The sequence below is a fragment of the Dendrobates tinctorius genome, unplaced genomic scaffold (genome assembly GCF_039654945.1).
Source record: "Dendrobates tinctorius isolate UK_male_01 unplaced genomic scaffold, ASM3965494v1 ptg000250l, whole genome shotgun sequence".
Lineage (NCBI taxonomy): Eukaryota > Metazoa > Chordata > Amphibia > Anura > Dendrobatidae > Dendrobates > Dendrobates tinctorius.
In genome coordinates, this window is record NW_027361917.1 from 2378603 (window position 1) to 2405858 (window position 27256).

The 27256-nt window shown below is 44.3% G+C and overlaps 1 protein-coding gene across 1 annotated transcript in view; it reads right to left on the reverse strand.

Moving 5' to 3' along the window:
- XRN2 (5'-3' exoribonuclease 2) overlaps window positions 1-27256 on the reverse strand; it is a 140420-nt gene that overhangs the window by 75572 nt on the left and 37592 nt on the right. The window contains exons 2-14 of the mRNA XM_073557405.1: window positions 25501-25628; window positions 25296-25407; window positions 19649-19760; window positions 10459-10517; window positions 10296-10385; window positions 7057-7129; window positions 6922-6972; window positions 5186-5343; window positions 5029-5103; window positions 4753-4886; window positions 4606-4663; window positions 2655-2762; window positions 2524-2568 (exon numbers count right to left, since the gene is read on the reverse strand). Of these exons, the coding sequence (XP_073413506.1) occupies window positions 2524-2568; window positions 2655-2762; window positions 4606-4663; window positions 4753-4886; window positions 5029-5103; window positions 5186-5343; window positions 6922-6972; window positions 7057-7129; window positions 10296-10385; window positions 10459-10517; window positions 19649-19760; window positions 25296-25407; window positions 25501-25628 (1203 nt within the window). The remainder of the gene's footprint in view (window positions 1-2523; window positions 2569-2654; window positions 2763-4605; window positions 4664-4752; window positions 4887-5028; window positions 5104-5185; window positions 5344-6921; window positions 6973-7056; window positions 7130-10295; window positions 10386-10458; window positions 10518-19648; window positions 19761-25295; window positions 25408-25500; window positions 25629-27256) is intronic.

Sequence of the window (27256 nt, forward strand, 5' to 3'; positions counted from 1 at the left end):
TGCAGAGCGCCGCTGCTATCTGCTGCGCCAAGGACTGAAGGCGGGGGGAAAAACGCCGGGCAAGGCCCCTACTGACGCCAGGGCCAGGAGTAATTGCGGCGGCCACAGAGGCCGCTTTGAATAATATTGGAGCCGCCGAGATGCCCATCTAGGGATGAGGAGGACGCGACTCGGCCCCCATACTTACCTCCGTCTGGCATTCAATAAAGGTACCTCATTATCCCACGCTGTCTGTCTTTTGTAGTGTCCGTGTCTCATCCAAACCGACAGGCTCTGGTGGGCGAGTGGGTGAGAGATGGAGAGCGAAGACCATCTGGATCACTGGCACGCATCCGTGCTGAGCTCTTGGTCCTGCTGTGGAGACCTATGAGGATACGGGGTGGCAGTACACGCCGTACTCAGTCTCTTTGTGGGAGTACAGCTGTGACTCTTCACACTGTATCCCTCCGGAACCTGAAAAGGAACGACGCACATCGAGGTAGATAAGGGTCTAATGAAAGACCCGTGTCCACCTCCTACTGACACTAAGCTAAACTGAGGAATCTCCTGCCGGTCGGTGGGGTGTACACTGCGGAGGAGCTAACCTTTTTTTGTGCATAGTGTCAGCCTCCTAGTGGCAGCAGCGTACACCCATGGTCTCTGTGTCCCCCAATGAAGCGATAGAGAAATTTCTATATTTGTTTTTTTTTCAGTCAAGATGGGGTGCAGAGTACATTAATGAGAAAAAAAATTAACTTTTTTGAAGTTACCAAATGGATACAATGAAACAGAGAAAAATTTAAAGGGGTCTGAAAACTTTTCGTACCCATTGTATGTACATTAAATCTCATTTGCCAAGTGTTTGCCCATTCAGACATCTTATTCAGATCGTTTTGCAATATTGTAATGTCAAGGTCAGATTTTAAAATCCTACATAGGCTTTACCGATGACACCAAACGGACACTTTACTCTCAATCCCATCCACAAGGTCATTAAATGGAATCTGTCACCCTTTTTTTCGACTATGAGCTGCCGCCACTGAGATCAGGGGCTTATCTACAGCATTCTGTAATGCCCCAGATGTAGTTTGAAAGATAAGAAAAGAGATTACACTCACCGGGGGGCGGTCCGGCGCCTCCCATCTTCTAATGGTGACGTTCTCTTCCTTCCTTCCTGTCGTGGCTAAGGCGCACTGCTCTGCCCTGTTGAGGGCAGAGGAGAATACTGCAGTGTGCATGTGCCGGACCTCTCCCGGCCCCTTGCGCACTGCAGGACTCTGGTCTTGTCCTCAACAGAGCAGAGCAGTGCGCCTGCGCAGGAGGCGCGACGGGAAGGAAAGAAGAGGACGGCATCGTATGAAGATGGGAGGCGCCGGACAGCGACACCCATCAGACCAGACTGAATGCCGTGGTGAGTATAATCTAACTCTTTTTTCTTATATTTCAGGTTACATCGGGGACTTATCTACAGCATTACATAATGCTGTAGATAAGCCCCTGATGTCAGTGGCGGCAGCTCATAGTCGAAAAAAAGGATGACAGATTCCTTTTAATAAAGAGGTAAGAGAGAATCGGTCCTGCGGTCCCCACTCCTGACTATACCCCATTTGGAGAATGTGGCATTTAAGACAACTGTTTCCTGTAGTTTAGCCAATTCCTTACCCATTTACAAATAGTTTACCCAAGTCCTTGCATCTGTAGCTTCAGTATAATGCTACTATGTGGAACTGTATCAAATACCTTTGCAAAGTTCAGATAAATCACATCAGCCTCATTACCAACATCCAGATTTGCACTCACCTCCTCATAGAAACACATGTTAGTTAGACACAACTCATTCTTCATGAATCCATGCTGGTCCGTTATTATATTCTTCTCTGCAATGTATCTCTGCAGCTCATCACTTATGATGCCCTCAAAAACTTTGCAAACTACTGATGTCAGGCTTACGTGACGGTAGTAACCTGGATTCACCTTCCTACCTTTCTTAAATATCGGTACCACAGCAATCACACAGAACTCACCCCGAGCATTGAGCACAAGGCCAGCCCGAGCACAGAGAGCGGAGTACAATTTAATAGAAAGCATAAGTAGGTTTGAAAGATTGGTGGGGGGGGGGAAAAAAGAGTCCCAGGAACCAGACCTCCACTAATCTGCTTGCAATTAAAAGGGCACTCAAATAAAAAGTTATAAAGGATTAGGTACTCTTTAAACATGATCTGTGCCTTCCCGGGCTCCATGTAGTGTAACAGCTTGGACGGATCAGGCGGCAGATGAAGAGACAGATCACATCTCTTTTCTTTAACAAGGACAACCCCTATTAACATCACGTTCCCATGACAATGTGAAGGCAGCGGTAAGCAGCTAACGTTTTCATTTGCACTATGAACAGAGTGGTGGTGCGTGAAGTGATTCAGTAGCAAGTGGTCCGATTTAAGGCCCCAGAGCTGGACAAGGTCACTTACATACAGTAATTCCCGTCACTCTATGAACCAATCATTACAGCATGAAATATGGAAAGCAAGGTTAAAATACACTGCTCACCTTCATTCGCTTTTTCTTTTCCTTTTGTCTCCTCTTAAAGCTTTCCTAGAACAGAATTTTTAAAAAAAAATTAATAAAAAGTATAAATGTGAGGGGAAAAAAACCACTCAAAAACAGAAATTAAAACATACATCATCCTCTTTACGTTTCTTGAAAATACTATCTTCAACTTCCCCAACAGCCAACATGATCATCTGCACTCTCTCCAAGTTCACAAACCCACTTTCAGTAAGGTAGCCCTGTAAGCAGAGAAGAGAAGGCAGTTAATGGGCTGCAAGTACGGACCTGGCCATCTTCCATGTAGTGCTGGAGAGCACACCTTCATTGATCTATTATCCTCAAGATAGGTCATACAAGTCTGAGCACTTGGACCCTGATGGTCACCGGGTTTTTAGTAAAATCAGAAGCACTTCCAGACATAGAAGATCTGGATGTGACACTTGCTGCTAAGTTCACATCTGAATTTATTTAGGCAGCTGCTTAGCAATCACTGAGACCAAACAATCATTCATCTGTAGCCTAAATAACTATTGAACAAATAATGATTAGTGAGTGAACGTGCTCGGATAAGGTGTTTATTACCTGAAAGTCTTCATCGTGCTCAACTAATGTTAGAGTCCCGCGGCTGTTACACATGCGAGGATTGCCTGTTTGTTAGGCAATCCCTACATGTGTTGCGGCTGTCTAAGAACTGAGAGACATGCAGCAGTGGGACTTTAAAATATTACTGAAGCATGCCGATGACACTCCGATAGCCCCCCTAGCATGCTGGATAACACCTTGTCCGAGCACATTCACTCATCACTAGTAATAATCTAAAATGTACTGACACATTTTCCTTATTAACAAGCCACCCTCAGCCTCACTCAGAAGTTTGTGTTTCACATCCATGTTCAATCCATGTTTTTCACAAATTGAACACATACCCACTATAGTCTATGGACATGCTCACAAATTTGAGAAAAACAAAAAAACAAAAGAGATGTCTGTTTATCTGATTTGTGCCTCTCAGGCTAGTTTCACACTAGCGCTTTTGAGCGCAGTGACGGCCTGCGCACGGCCGCCGCTAAGCTCCGCCCCCTGCCGCGCCTCCGCCGGTAGCTCCGCCTACCGGCGCATGACGCTGCATGCGTCCCCTATCTATCACTGGGGGCGCAGGCCGTGCGCAGTATGCGTTTGGAGGCGCATGCGTCCTTTTGACGGTGCGCCGACCTGCGCCAAACGCAACCTGCTGTAGTTTGGTTGCGCTCGGCGCACCGTCAAAAAGGCACATGCGCCGCCAAACGCATACTGCGCACGGCCTGCGCCCCCAGTGATAAAGATAGGGGACGCAGGACGCATGCAGCGTCATGCGCCGGAGCTACCGGCGGAGGCGCGGCAGGGGGCGGAGCTTAGCGGCGGCCGTGCGCAGGCCGTCGCTGCGCTTAAAAGCGCTAGTGTGAAACTAGCCTCATTCAATTGAAAGGGTCCGTAAAAAAAAAAAAAAGACAGATCGCACAGGGACGGCATCCGAATGCTGTTCGCTTTCTGATCAAAGGGTTGTCCAGGCTTGAGGTTCAATTCTGCAGTCACGTTATATGCACTGTCAGGATTCTCAAGTGCCGGCACTGGGAGTGGGCAGGCGAGTGGCCGCAAGTATAGGATTTTATGCATGCGGTCCCATGACCGTCTGCTACCGGCACCGTAGAATACTCAAATACACAAATCTAGAATCACAGAGTGACTGCAGACTTGTACACCAATCCTGGACAGCCCATTTAATGATTAGAAAGTGCAAAATAGTAAAAGGACACATTTTGCTTTGCATACAAGAAAAACAAGTACCACACTGCTGGCAAAATTGGACACGGAACAAAAATGGATGTAAACTGAATACAGCACACAGACTTAAAAAAAAAAAAAAAAAAAAAATGCCCTTTTTTAAAGGGAAAAAAACCACAACATTTGCATGAAGCCTTACACAAATACAGTTCCATAATGGAAGACACTACTATGATCTATATTTTGTTTAGATGCCTACCTATATGGAGAAAACAACCTTATATGCCGAATATGCATGGAACAAAAATGAAAACTACTCACCCCAGTCCTTTGTACAACATCCTTGTATATTTTCACTAGTCGGTCAATTGCACCTTCCCTAAGTAAAAAAAAAAAATTATACAAATTACCCAAATTTATAACCTTAAATGTAAATTTTATTACACCACCTGCCTTACAAAAATTTACCTGATCTCCAGTGACGGCAGATGTGGTAAAAAGTCATTGCCAACAAAAAAGCACATAAAGACCCAATCGTCGACACTTCTCTCAAAGTCATATTTGAAAGGCAAGTTTGACATGACCAGTTCTCTTTCCAGATACTGAAAAACAGGTTACCACACTGAGGTTTAATAAGCACTATACATTTCAATATAAACGCACTTTCCTAAAAACAAAAATTAGTGACTATATTCAATATAAATTAAAGTGTAAATGAAAATTAACATCCTTCAAGGTACATACCTCACGTAACACATTAAGACGGATAAAGATAAACTCCTGCTCACAGCCAGGGGGACGATCGGCAAACTCATCATGCTAACGGGAAGTAGAGAAAAAAAAAAAAAACAATTACTTTAGGTTCCAGTAAGAAACGCAAGATGACGGTATAAGGCTTTACCTCTCCTTTTTTCTCACGGGCTACTCCTTGGCACTCTTTTAGCTCATGACCGAACTGACTACATAACGCACATGGTTTTGGTTGGTTTGGCTTAAACTCTTCTCTGATGATGGTAAAGTTGGGCTCATGAGTAGCCAGTCCAAGCATGATAAGGTCAGCTAAAAATAAAAAGATAAAAGGCAGAGTTTTTTCCCCCCCCAAGTCATAACACCCAAGTTTTTATTTTGTGCTTTTGACTTTGCTAAACAATATAAAAGCAAAGAGGGGCATATGGATGCCACTTAAAAGGAACATCATCGCCTATATTTTTACCATTTAAAATCCTATACTATTATTTTAAATAGGTTATTTTCTGATTACACTTTTTTACTTTCTGGATATGTTCATGTGGGCAGCCATCCTGCTTGAAATGCTGTTAAAAGAAGGGATTCCTTTTCAGAAAACTTTTGCCTATTGGCTCAGTTTGTTGAAAAACAGACTCTGCTCTGGATTTGAGGATGGCAAGTAAAATCAGGGTTTTGGTTTTTGTTTTTTTTACATACAAGAAACTAATTTGCAATGAAAACCAAATTCTGAAAGGGGGCAATAACTTTAATACTTAGATATATACTATATAACAGCTACATGGATCATGTAGAACATGAGACGTTCAATGACCTCTGTAATAATAATATATTCTCAACTAGATTATTGGTAGCTTATCCCATGGAGTCCCAGATAAAGCTTTTAAAGGGATGTCACCATGTTCAAAAGCAGGCTACTGAGAAATACCAAACTCCTTCTCAAAGTTCTGATTAAGGTGCAGGATAATCGGTTACAATTTAGGCAGAGATGCTTACTTGTATAGACAGGCCTCAATACAAATGCACTATCAAGGTGCAGCGGACCCAAGTAAAATGGCAACTGCACAGGTGCAATAATACCTAGTGAAACAGCCAGCCTACAATCAGGGATTGGCCATGTGGCACACCAGTGCAAAAAAATATAATCCGTATGTGGCAATGTTCACACTGGGAATGCAGAGCATATGGTTCACAGCCTCTTAGTAAAACCATATAGGGGGGCTGCCCAGTGCTAACTATAATGCATCCCTTGTGAACATAGGCCACAGTTTACAGAACCATTTGGGCCCAACTGCACCCTGAAAAGATAAAAAGTGCACAAAAACATATCAATATATGTAAGGTATTGGTTAATATTATGGCCATAATACATAAGCTGGCAAACTAACGTCAAAGTTCCTTACACTTGCCAGTCCTACTCTAACATGCACTGCAACACGGCCAATCCGATTGTAGACTGGCTGTTTCATTAGGTATTATTGCACCTGTGCAGTTGCCATTTTACTTGGGTCCGCTGCACCCTGATAGTGCCTTTGTATTGAGGCCTGTATATACAGGTAAGCATCTCTGCCTGTTTTTGTTTTTTTCTCAAATATTGGAGGATTTTTTCCTCTGTTCTGTGGTTTTCAGGTTACAATTTAGCCTGATAACAGACACATCATCAAAGTCATTTCAGGTAAACATTAATCCATTTACTGTTCATCAGCTAAAACTGCCCCCATTTATTCTAGAACTATGTTTTGCACAGATTAGGAAGACACTCCATCAATGCATCTCAGAATCTGACCTATAAACTGCACGGAAAGCATAAATTAATAATAAAACAAGCAAAAACTGCAAAATGGAATCGCGTTAATCTCCACATTATACGGAAAGGCACAATCTAGTGCTTACCGTCAGCGCCACATAAGCAATGATGAGTGTTCGGGTCATGATGGGGCTGAGCTGTTCAGTACAAAGAGAAAATAAAGTTGGTTATCTATGAAGACACCACAGCAATAAGTGATTTAACAATTCAGCACAGTATACCTCTTTGTCGTCTGATGTAGTCCATAATTTTATGTTCACCTTCTCCGGGTGCACTTGCATCTGACAAAATGACCTTCAAAGATAAAACATGGAAAACTATAGCAGACAAACTTGTGGGAAGAGTATGTAAGACCATGAAGGAATCAGTCTTAAAAATTATATAGCATATATGGCATATGGCAAGACAGTGATCAGATAAGTGGTCGGGATTGCTATATTTCCGCATGATTCTTCATTCTCACCAGGCTGCAGGACGCTTACTTCTCATCCAAGTAAAGCTGAGTGAGGTATTTGGAACCCAGGAAAGCTGGATATCACTAGCTAAGTATAATTTGGGAAGGGTTTAGATAACTACTTCTATTTTCAGGCCTGGATTCTTATTGAATGATGGGCAGTATTGTTAGGAGAGCCGGTCCTTCTCTACAGCACCAAGTCAGTACCAGTTTTGGGCCGATTTATCGATGGGTTTAGAAAGGTGTGCAGTGCATGCACCATTGGCTGCATTCACAATCCCATTGTGCATAGGACAATCCTTTTAAAAACGTATTCGAGTTTCCGATCATCGAGACTACGAGTGTGTCCTGTTTTGATCAGTTTTGCAGATCAGATTCCGCTATCAATATCTACAGCGATCCATTAAAGAAATTAAATATCCTCTCCATTTCCCAATACCTATACACTTACACCTTCCCCTTTATTATAAGTCTTGTATGTTTCTCCCTCCTTTTCAGATTGATATTGATAGAAGTTTGATTATCGTAATTTACTGAATATCTAATATCTGTTTCATCTGTTTGTGTATTTTATTTTTTTACTTTTTCAAGTCTATATTCTGTGAAACAAAAATCTTTCAATAAAAATTATAAAAAAAGGAAAAATAGCAAAATTACTTTTTGCTTGTGTTTTCCATTTTAGTTTCATCCTTTGCCAAGAGTCAATGAATAAAAAATATATATAGTTTAAAGTTTTAGTTTAAAAAAAAAACAAAAATATGAAAGGAAACAAAAGATGCAAAAAACGGAAGAGTCACAGAGAAACTTTTTTACAAGGTAGTAAAAATGGAGAGCAATGTGTGATTGTAGTTTTAGTTGTGCCTGGATGTAAAGGCTTTCTATTTAAAGGGGTTGTCTCATGTTCATATCTTCAGGAGCGCAAGGCTCCCCTGACTCGCTTTTTCCCAGGGTATTAAAGATGGACCATTTGGGGCCAGCGCCATGGTTGCACTGCTGGTTTGAACTGTGCGCTCTCTCATGCTGCTACCAGAGCCGCTTTACCTCTGCGGCATTGGAGAAGTGCAGGGATACTGAAGCTAGCCCGATAGCCAGATCCGATCAGCTTCAAAGCAGAGCTTCTAAAAGTTGTATAAAAAAACGTTTGCAAGCAAGCTCCTCGGCTATGAGACTGGCCACCTCTACCCTAGACAAGAAGCTGTACACAACCAAATTAAAAATTCCTGTTCTTGGGAAACAATAGGATATTCGATATGAGGTAAATAGTAAAGTTGCTTGTTTTTACAAGAACTTTGCAACTTTACCAATTCAAAAAATGAGACAACTACTTTCTTTTGTAGAAAATAAAGAAAGAAATTGCATTGATCCACACAAATCTTTCAGTATATAACTCTATATAGAGCAGATGTGCAGGAAATTCGGCGTATTAGACTACGAGTGTTTTCAATAAAATTTTATAAAATGTCATCCACAAGGTGCAGAGGTGCAAGGTTTGCAAGCAAGCTCCTCGGCTATGAGACTGGCCACCTCTACCCTAGACAAGAAGCTGTACACAACCAAATTAAAAATTCCTGTTCTTGGGAAACAATAGGATATTCGATATGAGGTAAATAGTAAAGTTGCTTGTTTTTACAAGAACTTTGCAACTTTACCCAGGGCTGTGGAGTCGGTAAGCCAAACCTGCGACTCCGACTCCTCAATTTCCCTTACACCGACTCCGACTCCACGACTCCGACTCCCACACATATTGCTTATATTTAAGTGAAAAATTTATTGTAGTACAATGTGAACCTCAGACATTTAATCATTTTTATGATCCAATAATCAAGATATTTAGATAGAACAGAATATATTGGTGTACTACCCGGTTTTCATTCTTTTTGGTACAGATACGATATGGATAGACAGATATGGATAAATGGATAGATAGAGCAGATTTCTAATCTGCTTTTGCTATTGAAAACATTATCTATGAGCTCAAAAACCTTTCAGGTGATGCAGTTTTTTAAAAAGATGATCAGCTTTTGCAGCTGAAAAACGTATCCTCAAAAAATACAGGAAAAACGCTGTGTGTGAATGTAGCCTTAGATCAGGAATATAACAGCCATTTATAGGACATTTCATAACTTTCCCAAACTCCTATGAAAAAATATTCAGCACATCCTGCATTGAATTACTGTACCCAATTTATTATATATTTTAGGAGTCGGAGTCGGTCCATTTTATACCGACTCAGACTCCACCAAAATGAGCACCGACTCCGACTCCACGACTTCGACTCCACAGCCCTGACTTTACCAATTCAAAACATGAGACAACTACTTTCTTTTGTAGAAAATAAAGAAAGAAATTGCATTGATCCACACAAATCTTTCAGTATATAACTCTATATAGAGCAGATGTGCAGGAAATTCGGCGTATTAGACTACGAGTGTTTTCAATAAAATTTTATAAAATGTCATCCACAAGGTGCAGACAAAACTTGTAAAAACTTAAAAAGAGAATTTCTGAAGCAAAGTCTTCATAATTTGATGCGAATTCTCCATTGCAAAAACATCCACTATGGATGTACTTAAAACGGTTAAAATTTTTGTTAATTTAGCCAGATGAGCTGATCACTTCTGAAACACCAGCAGTCAGCTGTTTTTGTCCAGGAAAGCAGATGTCTGCAAGGGAGATAAATGCCCTAAGCTCGCAGAGGTAAGTAGATTGCAGGGTCGGCATCATTCTTCGCGAGTATTACAAGGGACGCTCTACTCAACAAAATGAATTGATTTGCAGACAAAATAAAAAAAATTTCATTGGCAAAATCATAAAACACCTAACAGCTCTATAACCATTTTCCCATAAAACTTTAAAAAAATCAAATAATGCTCTAGGTTTTAAAGATAAGAAAAAAAGACTTTTCCTACACACACAAAAAAAAACCAAAAAACAAAACACAACCCAAAATAATAATATTATTTATATAGCGCCAACATATTCCGCAGCATTTACAAATTGACTTACAGTAAGGTTTTTCCAGCCGGGGTCATTATTTAAACGATCTGCAATATAGTAACGAAGACACTTTGCCAAGTTGTCCATGAACTCTGTACCCTATAGTAAGAAAAAGCATCCATGTTACTAACATAATAACACAGCGCATATCTTGCTGTCCTCTAATACTTACAGGAGTGATACAATTACTGTCAAACCGCTCTTTCACCTCTTCGGGAGGCAAGTAGCCACCTGAAAAAAGAAAGCGTGTAAAATGTATGAGACGTATTGCTATCCGCAAAAAAAATGAAAACGTAAAAATGTACAAGTGCAGCAGACACTATTGTACAGGTTGCAGGAAAAAAAACCAGACAGACTCATACCCATTTGACATACACTTTTCCCATTAAATTCAATGTAAATACTAATGTATATGTGAGACGGATGTTTCTGTGGAAGACCCGCTGGCGATCGGTATGGCTAGAATTCTATATATAGCACAGAAAACTATTGCCTTGCACTGGGAGCAATCTGCACTCCCGAAGGTGGAGGAGTTTATTAATAGAGTCAATAGTTCTGTAAGGCAGGAAAAAGGAGTGTATATTAAAAGAAAAGCCATCGGAAAATTTGATAAAATCTGGAGCCCCTGGCTTAACACTCCGGGTTTGCCATCCCAATTTTGTTGCTGGAGAATCTGTTCCCTATGCTTCGTTAATTATGGTTCCCCTTACTCCCTCTTGGTTCCATATGATCTCTTGCTTTATGAATAGGTTTCATGAATATGTCTATTGCTCATTTTGTACTATGTGCCTGACTGTTCATTGTTCTATGCTGTACAAGTCTTATCTGTTTCATATTGTCCCCCTTAAAAATTGTTTGTTTGCTTTTTGTGGGTTTCTCCCTTTTTTCTACTATACATTTACAGGTCACATTCTAAGGGACCTACGGTTATATCTATAATAATAAATGCCCTAACCAGCTTCCGGTTGTAACAACTTCCGTCCAGTTGTAACCGGTGACGTCACCACACACACACGCACATGTTAACCCTCAACACACCACACCGCCTCAACACACACTCCTCTCACCTTTCACCTCCACTCACTCTTTCACGCCACATACGTTCCTTTCTCTCACTCCGTTTCTCATACTCACACCGTCATCGTCGCTGCCCCGACATCTTCCTCCGCCGCCGCGATCCAGGATCCAGACGTTCTCCAGGCCGCCGACATGTTCTTGCGGGACGCCATCTTGGATGTCGTGAAATCCCGCGAGATTCAAGATGGCGTCGCCGCAACAATATGTCGCTGGCGTGGACGACATCGGGATCCAAAAAGATGGCGTCGGCGAAATCTCGCGAGATTACGCCGACGCCATTTTGGATCCCGATGTCGTCCATGCCAGCGACATGTTGTTGCAGCGACGCCATCTTGAATATCGCGGGACTTCACGACATCCAAGATGGCGTCCCGCAAGAATATGTCGCTGGCGTGGGCGACATCGGGATCCAAAATTGCGTCGGCGTAATCTCGCAAGAACATGTCGGCGGCCTGGAGAACGTCTGGATCCTGGATCGCGGCGGCGGAGGAAGATGTCGGGGCAGCGACGATGACGGTGTGAGTATGAGAAACGGAGTGAGAGAAAGGAACGTATGTGGAGTGAAAGAGTGAGTGGACATGAGTGGAGGTGAAAGGTGAGAGGAGTGTGTGTTGAGGCGGTGTGGTGTGTTGAGGGTTAACATGGCAAGAGGTGTTAACGACGTCGGCGAAATCTCGCGAGAATCTGACTGTTTACTGCCGGTGTCTAATTACAAGGCCAATTTGCCTCTACCGCGATAACTACTGCTGCCTTGCTCCTCTGCCGGTGTCTAATTACAGGGCTAATTTGCCTCTACCGCCATAACTACTGCTGCCTTGCTCCTCTGCCGGTGTCTAATTACAGGGCTAATTTGCCTCTACCGCCATAACTACTGCTGCCTTGCTCCTCTGCCGGTGTCTAATTTACAGGGCCAATTTGCCTCTACCGCCATAACTACTGCTGCCTTGCTCCTCTGCCGGTGTCTAATTACAGGATCAATTTGCCTCTACCGCCATAACTACTGCTGCATTGCTCCTCTGCTGGTGTCTAATTACAGGATCAATTTGCCTCTACCGCCATAACTACTGCTGCATTGCTCCTCTGCTGGTGTCTAATTACAGGGCCAATTTGCCAATACCGCCATAACTACTGCTGCCTTGCTCCTCTGCCGGTGTCTAATTTACAGGGCCAATTTGCCTCTACCGCCATAACTACTGCTGCCTTGCTCCTCTGCCGGTGTCTAATTACAGGGCCAATTTGCCAATACCGCCATAACTACTGCTGCCTTGCTCCTCTGCCGGTGTCTAATTACAGGGCCAATTTGCCTCTACCGCCATAAGTACTGCTGCCTTGCTCCTCTGACTGTTCACTGCCTGTGTCTAATTACAGGGCCAATTTGCCTCTACCGCCATAACTACTGCTGCCTTGCTCCTCTGCCGGTGTCTAATTACAGGGCCAATTTGCCTCTACCGCCATAACTACTGCTGCCTTGCTCCTCTGCCGGTGTCTAATTACAGGGCCAATTTGCCTCTACCGCCATAACTACTGCTGCCTTGCTCCTCTGCCGGTGTCTAACTACAGGGCCAATTTGCTACTACCACTTCATAACTACTGCTGGGCAATTACAGGGTCAATTAGTATCTGTTTACTCTACAATACTCCAGGACGCCTTCTTCACTGCCAGATAACTGCCAAATAGACTCCTTTACCTGTGCCAACATGAGTCATAACAAAAAGTATGCCAATGCCAGTGAAAGGAAAGCAGCTTTAGCACTACGACAAAAACAACGCCGTGCTAATGAGACTCCTGAGGAAAAACACCATCGCCTTGAGAAGATTAAGGCTTATAAACGCTGTCGCCTCACACACGAATCCCCTAACTCTAAATCCGAACTCGAAATCTCGCGAGATTACGCCGACGCCATTTTGGATCCCGATGTCGTCCACGCCGGCGACATGTTCTTGCGGCGACGCCATTTTGGATCGGCGAAATCCCGCGATAGTCAAGATGGCGTCGCCGCAAGAACATGTCGCCGGCGAGGACGACGTCGGGATCCAAAATGGCGTCGGCGAAAACTCGCGAGATTTCGCCGACGCCATTTTGGATCCCGACGTCATCCACGCCGGCGACATGTTCTTCCGGCGACGCTATCTTGACTATCGCGGGATTTCACGATACTCAAGATGGCGTCGCCGCAAGAACATGTCGCCGGCGTGGACAACGTCTGGATCCAGGATGGCGCCGGCGGAAGAAGATGTCGGGGATCGTGGAGCAGCGGCGATGACGGCGTGAGTATGAGAGACTGAGTGAGAGAAGGGGTCGTATGTGGAGTGAAAGAGTGAGTGGAGATGGTGAAAGGTGAGAGGAGTGTGTGTTGAGGAGTGTGTGTGTTGAGGGTTAACATGGCAAGAGGTGTGATGCTATCGCATCCTCCCGATGCAATAGCATCGGGCCATAATCTAGTTAGTTATAATTTGATAATGGGGGGGGGGGGTTGTGTATAAAAGGTATGTCTCAAATCTGTATGTTAAAACTGTGTGTGCCTTGTCTCAATTTTGTAAGTTAAAACTGTTAAAAACAGGATTTTTGGGTTGCTTACCGTAACATCTGTTTCTCGGAGCCTTCATTGGGGGACACAGAGACCATGGGTGTATGCTGCTGCCACTAGGAGGCTGACACTATGCACAAAAAAAGGTTAGCTCCTCCTCCGCAGTATACACCCCACCAACCGGCAGGAATTTCCTCAGTTAGTGAGAAAGCAGTAGGAGAAGTAACAGAATAGATTGAAACAGAACAGACAACTCAACTGTACATAACCAACAACATAAGAACAGGAGTTGTAGAACATGGGAGGGTGCTGTGTCCCCCAATGAAGGCTCCCGAGAAACAGATTTTACGGTAAGCAACCCAAAAATCCAGTTTTCTCGTTCGCCTTATTGGGGGACACAGACCATGGGACGTCCCAAAGCAGTCCCTGGGGTGGGAAACAAACTTCCATCAGGCCAGTGAACTCACCACCGCTGCCTGCAGGATCCTTCTACCTAGGCTGGCCTCCGCCGAAGCGTAGGTGTGGACCTTGTAGAATGTCACAAACGTGTGAACAGATGACCAGGCTGCAAGTTGCAGCGCGTAAGCTCTGTGGCGCACCGCCCAGGAGGCACCCACTGCACGGGTAGAGTGAGCTCTAATTCCCGGAGGGGCCACTCGATGCTTGATCCGGTAGGCCTCCAAAATTGCCGACCGGATCCAGCGAGCAATAGTAGCTTTGGAGGCCGGCTGACCTTTCCGCGCCCCATCTGGAATGATGAAAAGAGAGGAGAGTCTGACTTCCTCAAACGAGTCGTTCTAGCTAGGTAGACCTTCATTGCCCTGACCAAGTCCAGCTTGTTCAAGGAGCGCTCCAGAGGGTGAGTTGGACCCGGACAAGAGGACGGGAGAACAATATCCTCATTCAGGTGGAAAGTGGACACCACCTTAGGAAGGAAAGAAGGCGGAGCCCGTAGAATTACCTTGTCCTGGTGGAGCACCAAGAAAGGGGAACGACAAGAAATGGCCGCCAATTCCGACACGCGTTGGATGGAGGTGACGGCTACTAGGAAGGCTACTTTCCATGAAAGGAGAGATAGGGAAACTTCCCTGAGAGGTTCAAAGGGAGGACCGTGCCGAACCTCGAGAACCAGATTAAGATCCAATGGATGTACGGGCGCACGGTAGGAGGAGCCGCATGAGCCACTCCCTGAAGGTCTTGACCTGAGGACGGGAGGCCAATGTCTTCTGGAACAAGATGGATAGCGCCGAGACTTGACCTTTTAAAGAGCTGAGGGCAAGGCCCGCATCAAGGCCTGCCTGAAGAAACGCCAGGACAGAAGGGGGAGACAATAACATGGGCGGAATGTTATTGGCCTCACACAAAGTGAAATAGGCTTTCTGGCCCGGATCATGGTATGAAAAACCCGATCAGAAAAACCTGATCGTTTCAAAACCTTGGTCTCAATAGTCACACCGTCAAATTGAGCGGCCGAGAATTGAGGCGGCAAATCGGGCCCTGAGACAGCAGCTCTGCCCTGTCTGGAAGCTTCCAGGAGGCGTCCGCGAGAAGGTTGACGATGTCCGCGAACCAAGACCTTCTGGGCCAATTCGGGGCGATGAGGATGACTGGACTTCCTTCTGCTTTGATTTTCTTCAACAGCTTGGTCAGAAGGGGAAGGGGAGGGAACAGGAAGGGGAGCTCGAACTAAGACCAAGGAATGGTCAGAGCGTCGGCGCCCATGGCGAGAGGATCTCGAGCCCTGGATACAAACTGTGGGACTTTTCTGTTAAGGCGAGACGCCAGCAGGTCAACGTCCGGAGTTCCCCCAACAACAACAAAGCTGATGAAATACATCCGGATTTAATGACCACTCTCCCGCCGCGGGACCCCAGCGGCTGAGAAAATCGGCGGCCCAGTTGTCCATGCCGGGAATGTGCACCGCGGATATTGTTGGAACTGAAACTTCTGCCGCGTGAAAAATTTTGGACACATCCACTAGGGCTGAGGCACTCCGTGTCCCCCCCTGGTGGTCGATATCTGCCACCGCTGTGGCAGTCTGTCTGAATACGGATTGGCAGGCCCCTGAGAAGTCTCTCCCAGTGAACGAGAGACAGATAGATCGCCCGTATCTCGACGACGTTGATCGGCAGAGCTGTCTCTAGTCGACCACCGACCCTGTACAGTGTGATTGCGAAATACTGCCCCCCCAGCCGAGGAGGCTGGCATCCGTTGTCACAATCTGCCAGTGAATGAGAAGGAATGACCATCCTAGGGCAATGAGAGGTGACGTCCGCCACCAAATGAGGGACTGCCTGACCTGGTGTGAAAGGCGAATTGGACGATCCAGGGAAGGAACAGACCTGTGCCACCAAGATAGGATGGCCTGTTGGAGGGGTCTGGAGTGAAATTGAGCAAAGGGAATCACTTCTGTCGACGCCACCATCCTTCCTAGAACTTTCATGGTTGTCCGGAGAGATGAAAGTCGTGTGGTCTGCAGCGATTGTACATCTCGCTGCAGAGAAACTATCTTCTCCTCTGGGAGAAAACCCCTCGATCGACGAGTGTCGAACAATAGGCCCAGAAACACCAGACGTTGTGTCAGACCAAGGCAGGACTTCTTTTTGTTGACGAGCCACCCAAAATTGGACAGGGTGTCGAGGACGATGGTAAGATTTTGGCGTGCCTGGTGAAAAGACGGAGCTTTGATCAGAATGTCGTCAAGGTACAGAAAAAGAACGAGACCTCTGATCCTCAACAAGGCCATCAACGCCGCCATGATCTTTGCAAAAACTCTTGGTGCGGTGGCGAGACCGAACAACAGTGCAACGAGCTGGTAGTGGTCCTGGTGAATCGCAAAACGCAGGAATCTCTGATGCCCGGGAAAGATGGGAACATGTAGATAGCATCTTGAATGTCTATTGAACACATGAACTCCTGCACCTCCATGGAAGCGATTACCGACCGATGAGACTCCATCCTGAAATGACGCAATCGGACCCTCTTGTTAAGTAACTTGAGATCCAGGATGGGACGAACTGAACCATCTTTTTTTCGGCACTACAAACAGGTTTGAATAAAACCCTGTGAAACGTTCTGATTCAGGAGCGGGCAAAATCACCCCGGAACTGAGGAGAGCGGTGATGGATGCAAAGAAACCCAGACTAAGGCAGGGTCTTTTGGAGGGACTTGAAGAAACGATCCCGGGGATGAGAAACAAACTATCTTGTATCCTGGGGATACAACTTCCCTGACCCAAGCGTCCTCTACTGAGGCAAGCCAGACGTCTCTGTAGAAAAGGAGTCGACCGCCCAGTTGGGAAGGACCCTCGGGACTTCCTTGATAGTCATGCTGAGGTGGACCGACCAGATCTGGACCTGGAGGATCTGCCCTGGGATGAGTGAGATCACCAGGAGGGAGTGGGTCTGGAGACCTTCTTTCTATCCTGGCGTGCCTGCAGCCTCTGTTGGTAGACCGAAAGGGCCGAAACTGACGCCTTAGCGGAGGCCTAGGAGGCTTGGACTGAGGGAGGAGGGAACTTGTGCCTCCAGTGGTGTCCCTAATAATCTGGTCCAGCTGGGATCCAAAGAGACGCGCTCCCTGAAAAGGCAGATTGGTAAGAGACTTTTGAAAGACAAATCCGCCTGCCAAGCCTTGAGCCAAATTGTACGCCGGATTGTCATCACATTGCTGGACGCCTGAGCCGCGCAAGACGCGGCATCCAAGGAGGTAGAGAGCAGATAATCCCCTGCATGGGATATCTGGTTAGCCAGTTCGTCCAATTGCTCCGGTTGGGCTTTATCTAGGATGCCCTTGCGGAGATCCTCCGCCCAAGTAGCTATGGCCTTTGCTACCCAAGATGAAGCGAAGGCTGGGCTTAGCGCCGCCGCTTCGAATACTGACTTTGCTAGGGATTCTATAATTCTGTCATTAGAATCCTTTAGCGACGCCACACCTGAAATCAGGAGGACCGTGTTGTTAAGATAGTCTGGACACGGGAGCGTCTACAGAGGGGGGAGCCGACTAGTTGTCAGTGAGCTCTTTTGAAAATGGATAGAGCACGCCGAGGTGCTTCCCTCTTTGAAAGCGTCTAGTCGGACCCGAAGAGAAGACCGCCCGCTGCCCTGCTACAGACTAGGAGGGTGGGTGGTCCTAGAACAGGCGGGAGAGCAGCACGCCTATAACAGAGGGCGGGGGGCGTGGCCGCGACGGCCAAGTAGGCCCGAAATGAAGCCGGGGACTAAATTAGTATCGGCGGCCGCCTGTCAGCGCAGAGCGGCGCGGAAGTCCTGCAGCGCTGCTACGGCCACCCAAGAAGAAACCGCCGCCCGAAAAAAACCCTCAGGATACGCCCGCATAAGAATGAGGGCGGGGGGGACAAGGCCCACACCGCAGCCGGGGCCTGGCATGTGGCGCAACAGAAAGTGCGGCGGCTGCCGGGAGACGCAGGCAGCTGAGGACCCTGCGGCACTGCCCTGTGCCGCTCCGAAGAATCCTCCCGTGGTGTCTTCAATAAAGGTACCTTGTAAATCCAACGCTGTCTGAGTCTATTTTCCCCCGTGCCCGCGCCTCGTCCGACCGACAGGCTCTGGTAGGCGAGTGGGTGGGAGGCGGGGGGGCAAGGACCATCCGTATAGCTGGCACGCACCTGTGCAAAGCTCCTGGTCCTGCTGCGGAGAGCTATGAGGATACGGGGTGGCAGTACATGCCGCACTCAGTCTCTGTGTGGGAGTACAGTTGTGACTGATCACACTGTATCCCTCCGGAACCTGAAAGGGAACGACGCACACCGAGGTAGATATGGGTCTAATAAAAGACCCGTGTCCACCTCCTACTGACACCAAGCTAAACTGAGGAAATTCCTGCCAGTTGGTGGGGTGTATACTGCGGAGGAGGAGCTAACTTTTTTTGTGCATAGTGTCAGCAGCATACACCCATGGTCTGTGTCCCCCAATAAGGCGAACGAGAAAATAATCTGATAGAAATAAACAAATGTTTATGTGAGTAAGTTTTGTTACAGTAGAATTGGATACACCAAGGCCTTACATCAAGCGGTCATCAGTGGTGCCTCTCTACACTCTATGGCTACGGCAGTATTATTAAAGCATTTTATTCCAAACCCTCCATGTTGGGTCACTGTACGAGGACTACTCAGCCATCGTGCTCAGTTTAATAAACACTTGTACTCCCCATAGATTTACAATTCTGGATAACCTTTAATTTTTGCTATTCTTGTAAATCTAACAATAAATTGACAATTGCATTTTATTCCCCATAATCACATAGCGTACACTGTCAGCAGGACACGGTAGGCAGGCGTGGATTGCTGTCAGGGTGTATAGGCAAACTCTCTAATGCCAATAGGAATGAAATCATATAGTTATTTTGATTATATACTGTACCAAAAATGTAAAAGTTCTAGAAAGAACATGGAGCACAATGCAGAATTCTAAGAAAAGATGGAATTATTTAATGGGGGATACAAGTATTCTTTACAGTACACACATCAGTAGCCAAGAGCTCCTCTTTAGAAGTCATGGAAGTTTCCAGCTGGGTTAACAGTCGATATTGAGACCACAATGCCCAGACTGACGTCTCCCAACCTGAACTTACAAGCTTCACGTGCGTCTATGATCCTGTTAATCTGGGTAGGGAGATAAGCGGTCAGTCCGGGCATTGCAGCGGTCAGAATAGTGACATTGAAATACGCTTGCGACACCGAGCCTTACTGTGACAGGGAAGCACATCAGCAGTGACCAGAGTCCCATACAAACATACCTTTAGAGATCACTTCTTCTCGGATGCGGCTTTTCTCCTCTGTCAATTCCACACCTTCTTTGGAAGCCCTAAAGCGTCTAGAGCGCTGCTGATTCATCTTAGCTCGCGGTGCCTAGTATATCAAATATAGAATATACCTACTAAATATTGTATATACAGATTGCTCTAGAATAAGGGCGCAGGGAAGGGGAATTCCTTGGACACAGATGCAGCGATAATAGACATTTTATCCAGTCTATAATCTAAACTAATTTACTAACACAAATCTTGCCCATAAAAATTTGCAACACTGAACCACCAAACCATATAGTCTTAGGCTATGTGCGCACGTTGCGGATTTGCTTGCGGAAATTTCTGAGCCAATTCTGCATCTCTTGCAGAAAAACGCAGTGGAAATTACACGCGTTTTTTGTGCGGATCTTATGCTTTTTTTATGCGGATTTGATGCGGCTTTTCATGCGTTGTTGTAAATCCATAGAGATAAATAAAGATATATTATTAAAAAAGAAAAGAATTGTGATGTAACTTCCTTGTTCAACCTCTTCTTTTTCATTCTCCATTGAAGACCATATTATTTCATACCATGTTCAAATGTACACTGCGTTCCAAATTATTATGCAAATTGGATTTAAGTGTCATAAAGATGTAATTTTTTGTTTTTCAAATAAACTCATAGATGGTATTGTGTATCAGGGCTCTTTGGATCACTGAAATCAATCTCAAATTCCTGTGATAATTAGTTTGCCAGGTGAGCCCAATTAAAGGAAAACTACTTAAGAATGATGTTCCACATTATTAAGCAGGGCACAGGTTTCAAGGAATTTAGGAAATAAAAAGGACCTCTCTGCTGCTGAAAAGCATCAAATAGTGCAATGCCTTGGTCAAGAGATGAAAACATTAGATATTTCCCAAAAATTTAAACGTGACCATCGTACTGTTAAGAGATTTGTGGTTGATTCTGAGCACAGACATGTTTGTGCTGATAAAGGCAGAATGAGGAAGGTTTCTGCCAGGCAAGTTCATCGGATTAAGAGAGCAGCTGCTAAAAAGCCATTACAAACCAGCAAACAGTTATTTAAAGCTGCTGGTGCCTCTGGAGTCCCTCGAACCTCAAGGTGTAGGATTCCTTCAAAGGCTTGCTGTGGTGCATAAACCTACTATTCGGCCACCCCTAAACAGTGTTCACAAGCAGAAATGGTAGCAGTGGGCCCAGACATACATGAAGACTAATTTTCATACAGTCTTGTTTACTGATGAGTGTCGAGCAACCCTGGATGGTCCAGATGGATGGTTGGTGGATGGCCACTATGTCCCAACAAGGCTGCGACTTCAGCAAGGAGGAGGAGGAGTCATGTTTTGAGCCGGAATCATGGGGAAACAGCTGGTAGGGCTCTTTAAGGTTCCTGAAGGTGTGAAAATGACCTCTGCAAAGTACTGTATATAGAGTTTCTGACTGACAGCTGTCTTCCATGGTATAAAAAGCAGAAACGTGCCTTCAGGAGCAAAATCATCTTCATGCATGACAATGCACCATCTCATGCTGCAAAGAATACCTCTGGGTCATTGACTGCTATAGGCATAAAAGGAGATAAACTCATGGCGTGGCCCCCATCTTCCCCTGACCTCAACTCTATAGAGAACCTTTGGAGTATCATCAAGCAAAAGATCTATGAGGCTGGGAGGCAGTTCACATCAAAACAGCAACTCTGGGAGGCTATTCCGACTTCATGCAAAGAAATACAAGCAGAAACTCTCCAAAAACTCCCAAGTTCAATGGATGCAAGAATTGTGAAGGTGATATCAAAGAAGGGTTCCTATGTTAACATATAACTTGACCTGTTAGGATGTTTTGGAGTTAAATAGCTTTTTTTGTTCAGTGAATGTGACCTCCTAATGCTGCAAATTCCACAAATGAACATCTTCAGTTCTTTAAAACATAACAAATGTTTAGAAATTCTACTGTGCCTAATAATTTGGAACAGTGCCATTTGAGTTTTTATTCATTTTGGAGATTATACTGTTATCATTGGGAGGTTTCTTCAATAAAATTTGATGCATACTCTAACGGGTGATGACTTTTATTAGACTGACTGTCATTTTTACTGACTATTTAGGAAAATCATAGAAATATATCATTTGCATAATAATTTGGAACACAGTGTATATAACAAATATAAGAGAAATCTATATATAGATGCGCCAATTCTGGCGCTTTGCCCAGCTCTTCCTATTTGCCCTGTAGTGGTGGCAAGTGGGGTTCATATTTGTGGGGTTGACATCACCTTTGTATTGTCAGGTGACATCAAGCCCACAGCTTAGCAATGGAGAGGCATCTATAAGACACCCATCCATTACTAATCCTATAGTTATATGGTAAATAAACACACAGCGAGAACAAAGTCCTTTTTTTAAATAATCACACAGACTCCTTTATTGAATCTACATTTACCATACTTACTGAACGTCAAATCCACGACGCCCTCGTCTCCTGCAAACAATCAAAAAATAACACTGGTCAACAGCATTTTTGGTGCCAAAGATATTTCATCGAATTTAGGGTATTTTTGGGGTGCTGATTCTGAATATGTCATCAGTTTTGCCAGATTGGCTCAAGTTTTTGAGATTTTTGGTATCTTATTTATAGCACTTGTTGGTAAATGCGACGCATCATCTCATTAATTTCTTTGGATTAGTACTTGAACTGAGCAGTTCTCAATATAGTTTTGTGTTAATTAGTGTTCTAAAAGTTTGTTCATAGCTTGATTTTTGCACTAACTTTATGTTGTTGTCTGTTTTCCAGTGAAAAGCATGAACTCATCATGAAGAAGTTGTCTTAACGATCCAGACTCATTCTGTTACATTTGTGGTGAATACACACTGCCAAAACATAGAAGAAACATAACAGACTTCGTCAAAAAAGTGTATTTTGCCTATTTTGGGGTTATGCTTGGGGACCAAGACAAGTTTTGGGCACCACACATAGTGTGCAAAGCATGTATCGAATTATTACGAAAATGGAGCAAAGGACAAAGAAAAAGCTTCAAATTTGGTGTTCCAATGGTGTGGAGAGAGCCAAAAAATCATCATGATGACTGTTATTTATGGTAAACACAGGTACAGGCACATCTTCACAATGAGGGACAGGCCTTCTTGCAGATTCCATGTTACTCCCATTTTCGTTTCTTATGCTTATTGAATCCTTGCACTTGCACTGCACAGAAATAACAGTCATCATGATGATTTTTTGGCTCTCTCCACACCATTGGAACACCAAATTTGAAGCTTTTTCTTTGTCCTTTGCTCCATTTTCGTAATAATTCGATACATGCTTTGCACACTATGTGTGGTGCCCAAAACTTGTCTTGGTCCCCAAGCATAACCCCAAAATAGGCAAAATACACTTTTTTGACGAAGTCTGTTATGTTTCTTCTATGTTTTGGCAGTGTATATTCACCACAAATGTAACAGAATGAGTCTGGATCGTTAAGACAACTTCTTCATGATGAGTTCATGCTTTTCACTGGAAAACAGACAACAACATAAAGTTAGTGCAAAAATCAAGCTATGAACAAACTTTTAGAACACTAATTAACACAAAACTATATTGAGAACTGCTCAGTTCAAGTACTAATCCAAAGAAATTAATGAGATGATGCGTCGCATTTACCAACAAGTGCTATAAATAAGATACCAAAAATCTCAAAAACTTGAGCCAATCTGGCAAAACTGATGACATATTCAGAATCAGCACCCCAAAAATACCCCAAATTCATTAAAATATTTTGGACACCAGAAAAAAAAATTTTTTTCGTTGACCTGTGTAATAAACCAACATATAGTACTATCCGGTCTGAAGAAGTCCATTTAATACAGAGTGTCCCACAGCGATCTCACGTGTAGAACAGTCACATCGGGAGATGTAAATGCTCTACCCGGTCTCCGGCGATACACGACAGGAGGTAATCGCTCCCACAGTGTACCACTGCTCCGGCGTGAGTTCACCAAAGTTCATCAGCTCTGGTGCTCTCACTTACAGCACTACCACTATGTGAGAACTTTCTCAAGCTGCGTTGCCGTGAGAGCACTGGAGCTGTGATGTACTCCGGTGAACTCTCACGGCGGCTCAGTGATACCTCCTGTCAGTGTATCGCCAGAGACCGGGTGACATCGACATGGGACACTCGGTATTAAATGGACTACGGCGAACAGGGAGTATATGTTTATTATTTTTGATTGCTTGCAGGAGACGCAGGCTTCAGATTAGGTGTTCGATGAGTATGTACATTGTATGTGAATATGCATGTGATTATGTCAATGTTTTAATTTTTTTTTTTTTTTAAATTAACTCGGCCACCGGATGATGAGACTATTCTCCCATCATTAGCTCATGCTATCCGTTATATGTGACAGCAGACGTAGCCGGATGTGAATAGTAGTCCCATCAGACGATGCCAAAGTACAACCACTAGGGGCTCTTCGTCGCATGGGTACACACACTCTTCCTTCTTCTGACATCATTTATTTTGACAATTCTGCAGTTTTTGTGGCAGGAAATCTGCAAACCTTTTAACACATGCATTTTTGCTGCAGATTTGACTGACTCAATGGAAATCAATGGATGATAAACGCTGCAGATCCGCAAAAGAATTGACATGATGCGGAAAATAAATTGCTGCAAATGAGGACGGAAATTTCCGGATCATGCGCACAACACTTCAGGATCGTCATTGATTAACCTTGCTTTAGTAATCCACTGCGTTTTTGGAGCATCTCCGGGTGGATAAAAACCGCTGCGGAAACGCAACAAATCAGCATCGTGTGCACATAGCCTTAGTGCGTCAGAAAATGACGTCTACGCCAGCTATGAGCGGGCACGGATTCCAGCTATAAAAGTATGACCGGTTTTGACCGAACACCATTTTACCTCGCCATGCAGACCAACTGAGAAAAGTACAGAAGTTAACAAAGTCACAGACTATACCACTTCACCAAATTTTATGACCTTGATAAGAAACTGGCATGAAGGGAATTTTAAAATTACTATCTTATTCAAGGATTTTTATGTGGGGATCTCCTATAAATCAAAATTTTTAAAAGGACAGATCTGTTAAAAAGGCCATGTACACTATTGCACCGATTTTGATTTTTTTTTATTATTTTCTTCCTGAACACAACTAAACAGTCTTCATAAAATAATTTCTAACGTTTCTCTGAACACTCATCTGAACAAATTCTTAAGAGACACCAACAGGAAGGGGGCTGAACACTGATCTTCAAAATGTGGACAGGGGAGAAAGCATGTACAGACTCAAGGACTGAAGTACCTAAAGAGGAAATATGTGCAGTATTGGAGCTGTGCCAACACACAAAAGCCAGGGAAGACAGCATAACTCTGGGTACACACAGACCTCATATCCATTGGGGGAAGATTCTCCCACGAGAGAAAAATCTTGGATTAGGCTGCAAACTGTATGAAAGGTATGATAATTAAAGAGCGCAAAAAGAATTTTTTTTTTCCCCCAAGTAAAAGGTGTCCAAAGTTTTTATTAAGCATCTAGATGATAATCAGCCCAATTTTCATGACCTCAGCTTTCTCTAAAGATCTCTACCGTTTTTAGGCAGCTTTGCACAATTGGAAGACACTTACCACGCCATCTATAGCCATGTACAGTAACCTCCTTGGCCGCACTATATTAAACAATCTATCAATGTATTCAAAAATGGCCACCATCATCTCATCTTCATTTTTAGGTGCTGGTCTGTAATCAGACAAGAGAAAATCAGACAAGAGAAATATATATTACAACCAAATTCTTCATGTCTTAAAAAGGAAAAAAAAAAATGATATTTACTTATCCTCCGGATGAGTACACGGATGAATGATGCCGTTCATATCCAAATACAAGTTATCAAACTCCACCTCATTTGGGTTCGGCTTGCTGCTATCAATTGGTATCTTGATGCCATTGTATTCTTTCGGCTTGGGGGAGAAGGAAGAACAAAAAAAAAAAAAAAGTAAATTAATTGCTTGCATGGCATTCAACATCTTGTTCAAAAGAGAAATACATTATATCATTGCCGTTTATAAATGCATGTCATCAATAGGATACACGGCATCTCTTTGGACTGATCTGTTAGTAAACCATCATGTAACAGATTTTCAAACTCAAAAGGTTGTGGCAGAAGTCAATAATAAAGGAGTTGCTCACTTTCAATCACATTTCTTCCGTGACTGCAGTTCACAACAAAAAAACAAACAAAGAAAAAAAAAAACAAAGGGCTATTACTCAACTTCTCCAGGTCTACCAGCGAATGTCTGCTGCTGTTCCAGTGTCTGGCATTGACTGAGAAACTTACAACACGCCGAGAGCATTGCAGCCAATCTGTGAGATCAGTAGCTGAGCGGCGAGTTGTGCCTACATAGAAAAGCCTCATTAGAGTGGCTGAGATCACAGATTGGCTGCCGCACTGACAAGACAACGTCAGCGCCACAGCTAATAGACACCTAGGTCAGTGCTGGAGACTACAGATAAATAGGGCGATTTATTACCTCGCAAACTGAATCCAGAGGAAAAAAATTAATGGAAAGAAAACAATTCCTTTAACTTTTATGAGAGTGTAAAACGTGACCAAGAAGATGGAGGAAGCATAATGTATATTACCTACTAGCTGAAGAGCCTGGTGTTGCCCGGCCATAGTAACTAACTATGGTTAGTTATACCAAATTATAATGATTATCCTCCATCCCATAGTCCCATGCCCATATACCCATAATACATATCCTCCATCCCACAGTCCCGTGCCCATATACCCATCATACATATCCTCCATCCCATAGTCCAGTGCCTATATACCCATCATACATATCCTCCATCCCATAGTCCAGTGCCCATATACCCATCACACATCCTCCATCCCATAGTCCCGTGCCCATATACCCATCATACATATCCTCCATCCCATAGTCCAGGGCCTATATACCCATCACACATCCTCCATCCCATAGTCCTGTGCCCATATACCCATCATACATATCCTCCATCTCACAGTCCAGTGCCCATATACCCATCATACATATCCTCCATCTCATAGTCCAGTGCCCATATACCCATCATACATAACCTCCATCTCATAGTCCAGTGCCCATATACCCATCATACATATCCTCCATCCCATAGTTTTGTGCCCATATACCCATCACACATCCTCCATCCCATAGTCCTGTGCCCATATACCCATCACACATATCCTCCATCCCATAGTCCTGTGCCCATATACCCATCACACATATCCTCCATCCCATAGTCCAGTGCCCATATACCCATCACACATATCCTCCATCTCATAGTCCAGTGCCCATATACCCATCATACATATCCTCCATCCCATAGTCCAATGCCCATATACTCATCATACATATCCTCCATCCCATAGTCCCGTGCCGATATACCCATCATACATATCCTCCATCCCATAGTCCCATGCCCATATACCCATCATACATACCCTCCATCTCATAGTCCAGTGCCCATATACCCATCATACATATCCTCCATCTCACAGTCCAGTGCCCATATACCCATCATACATATCCTCCATCTCACAGTC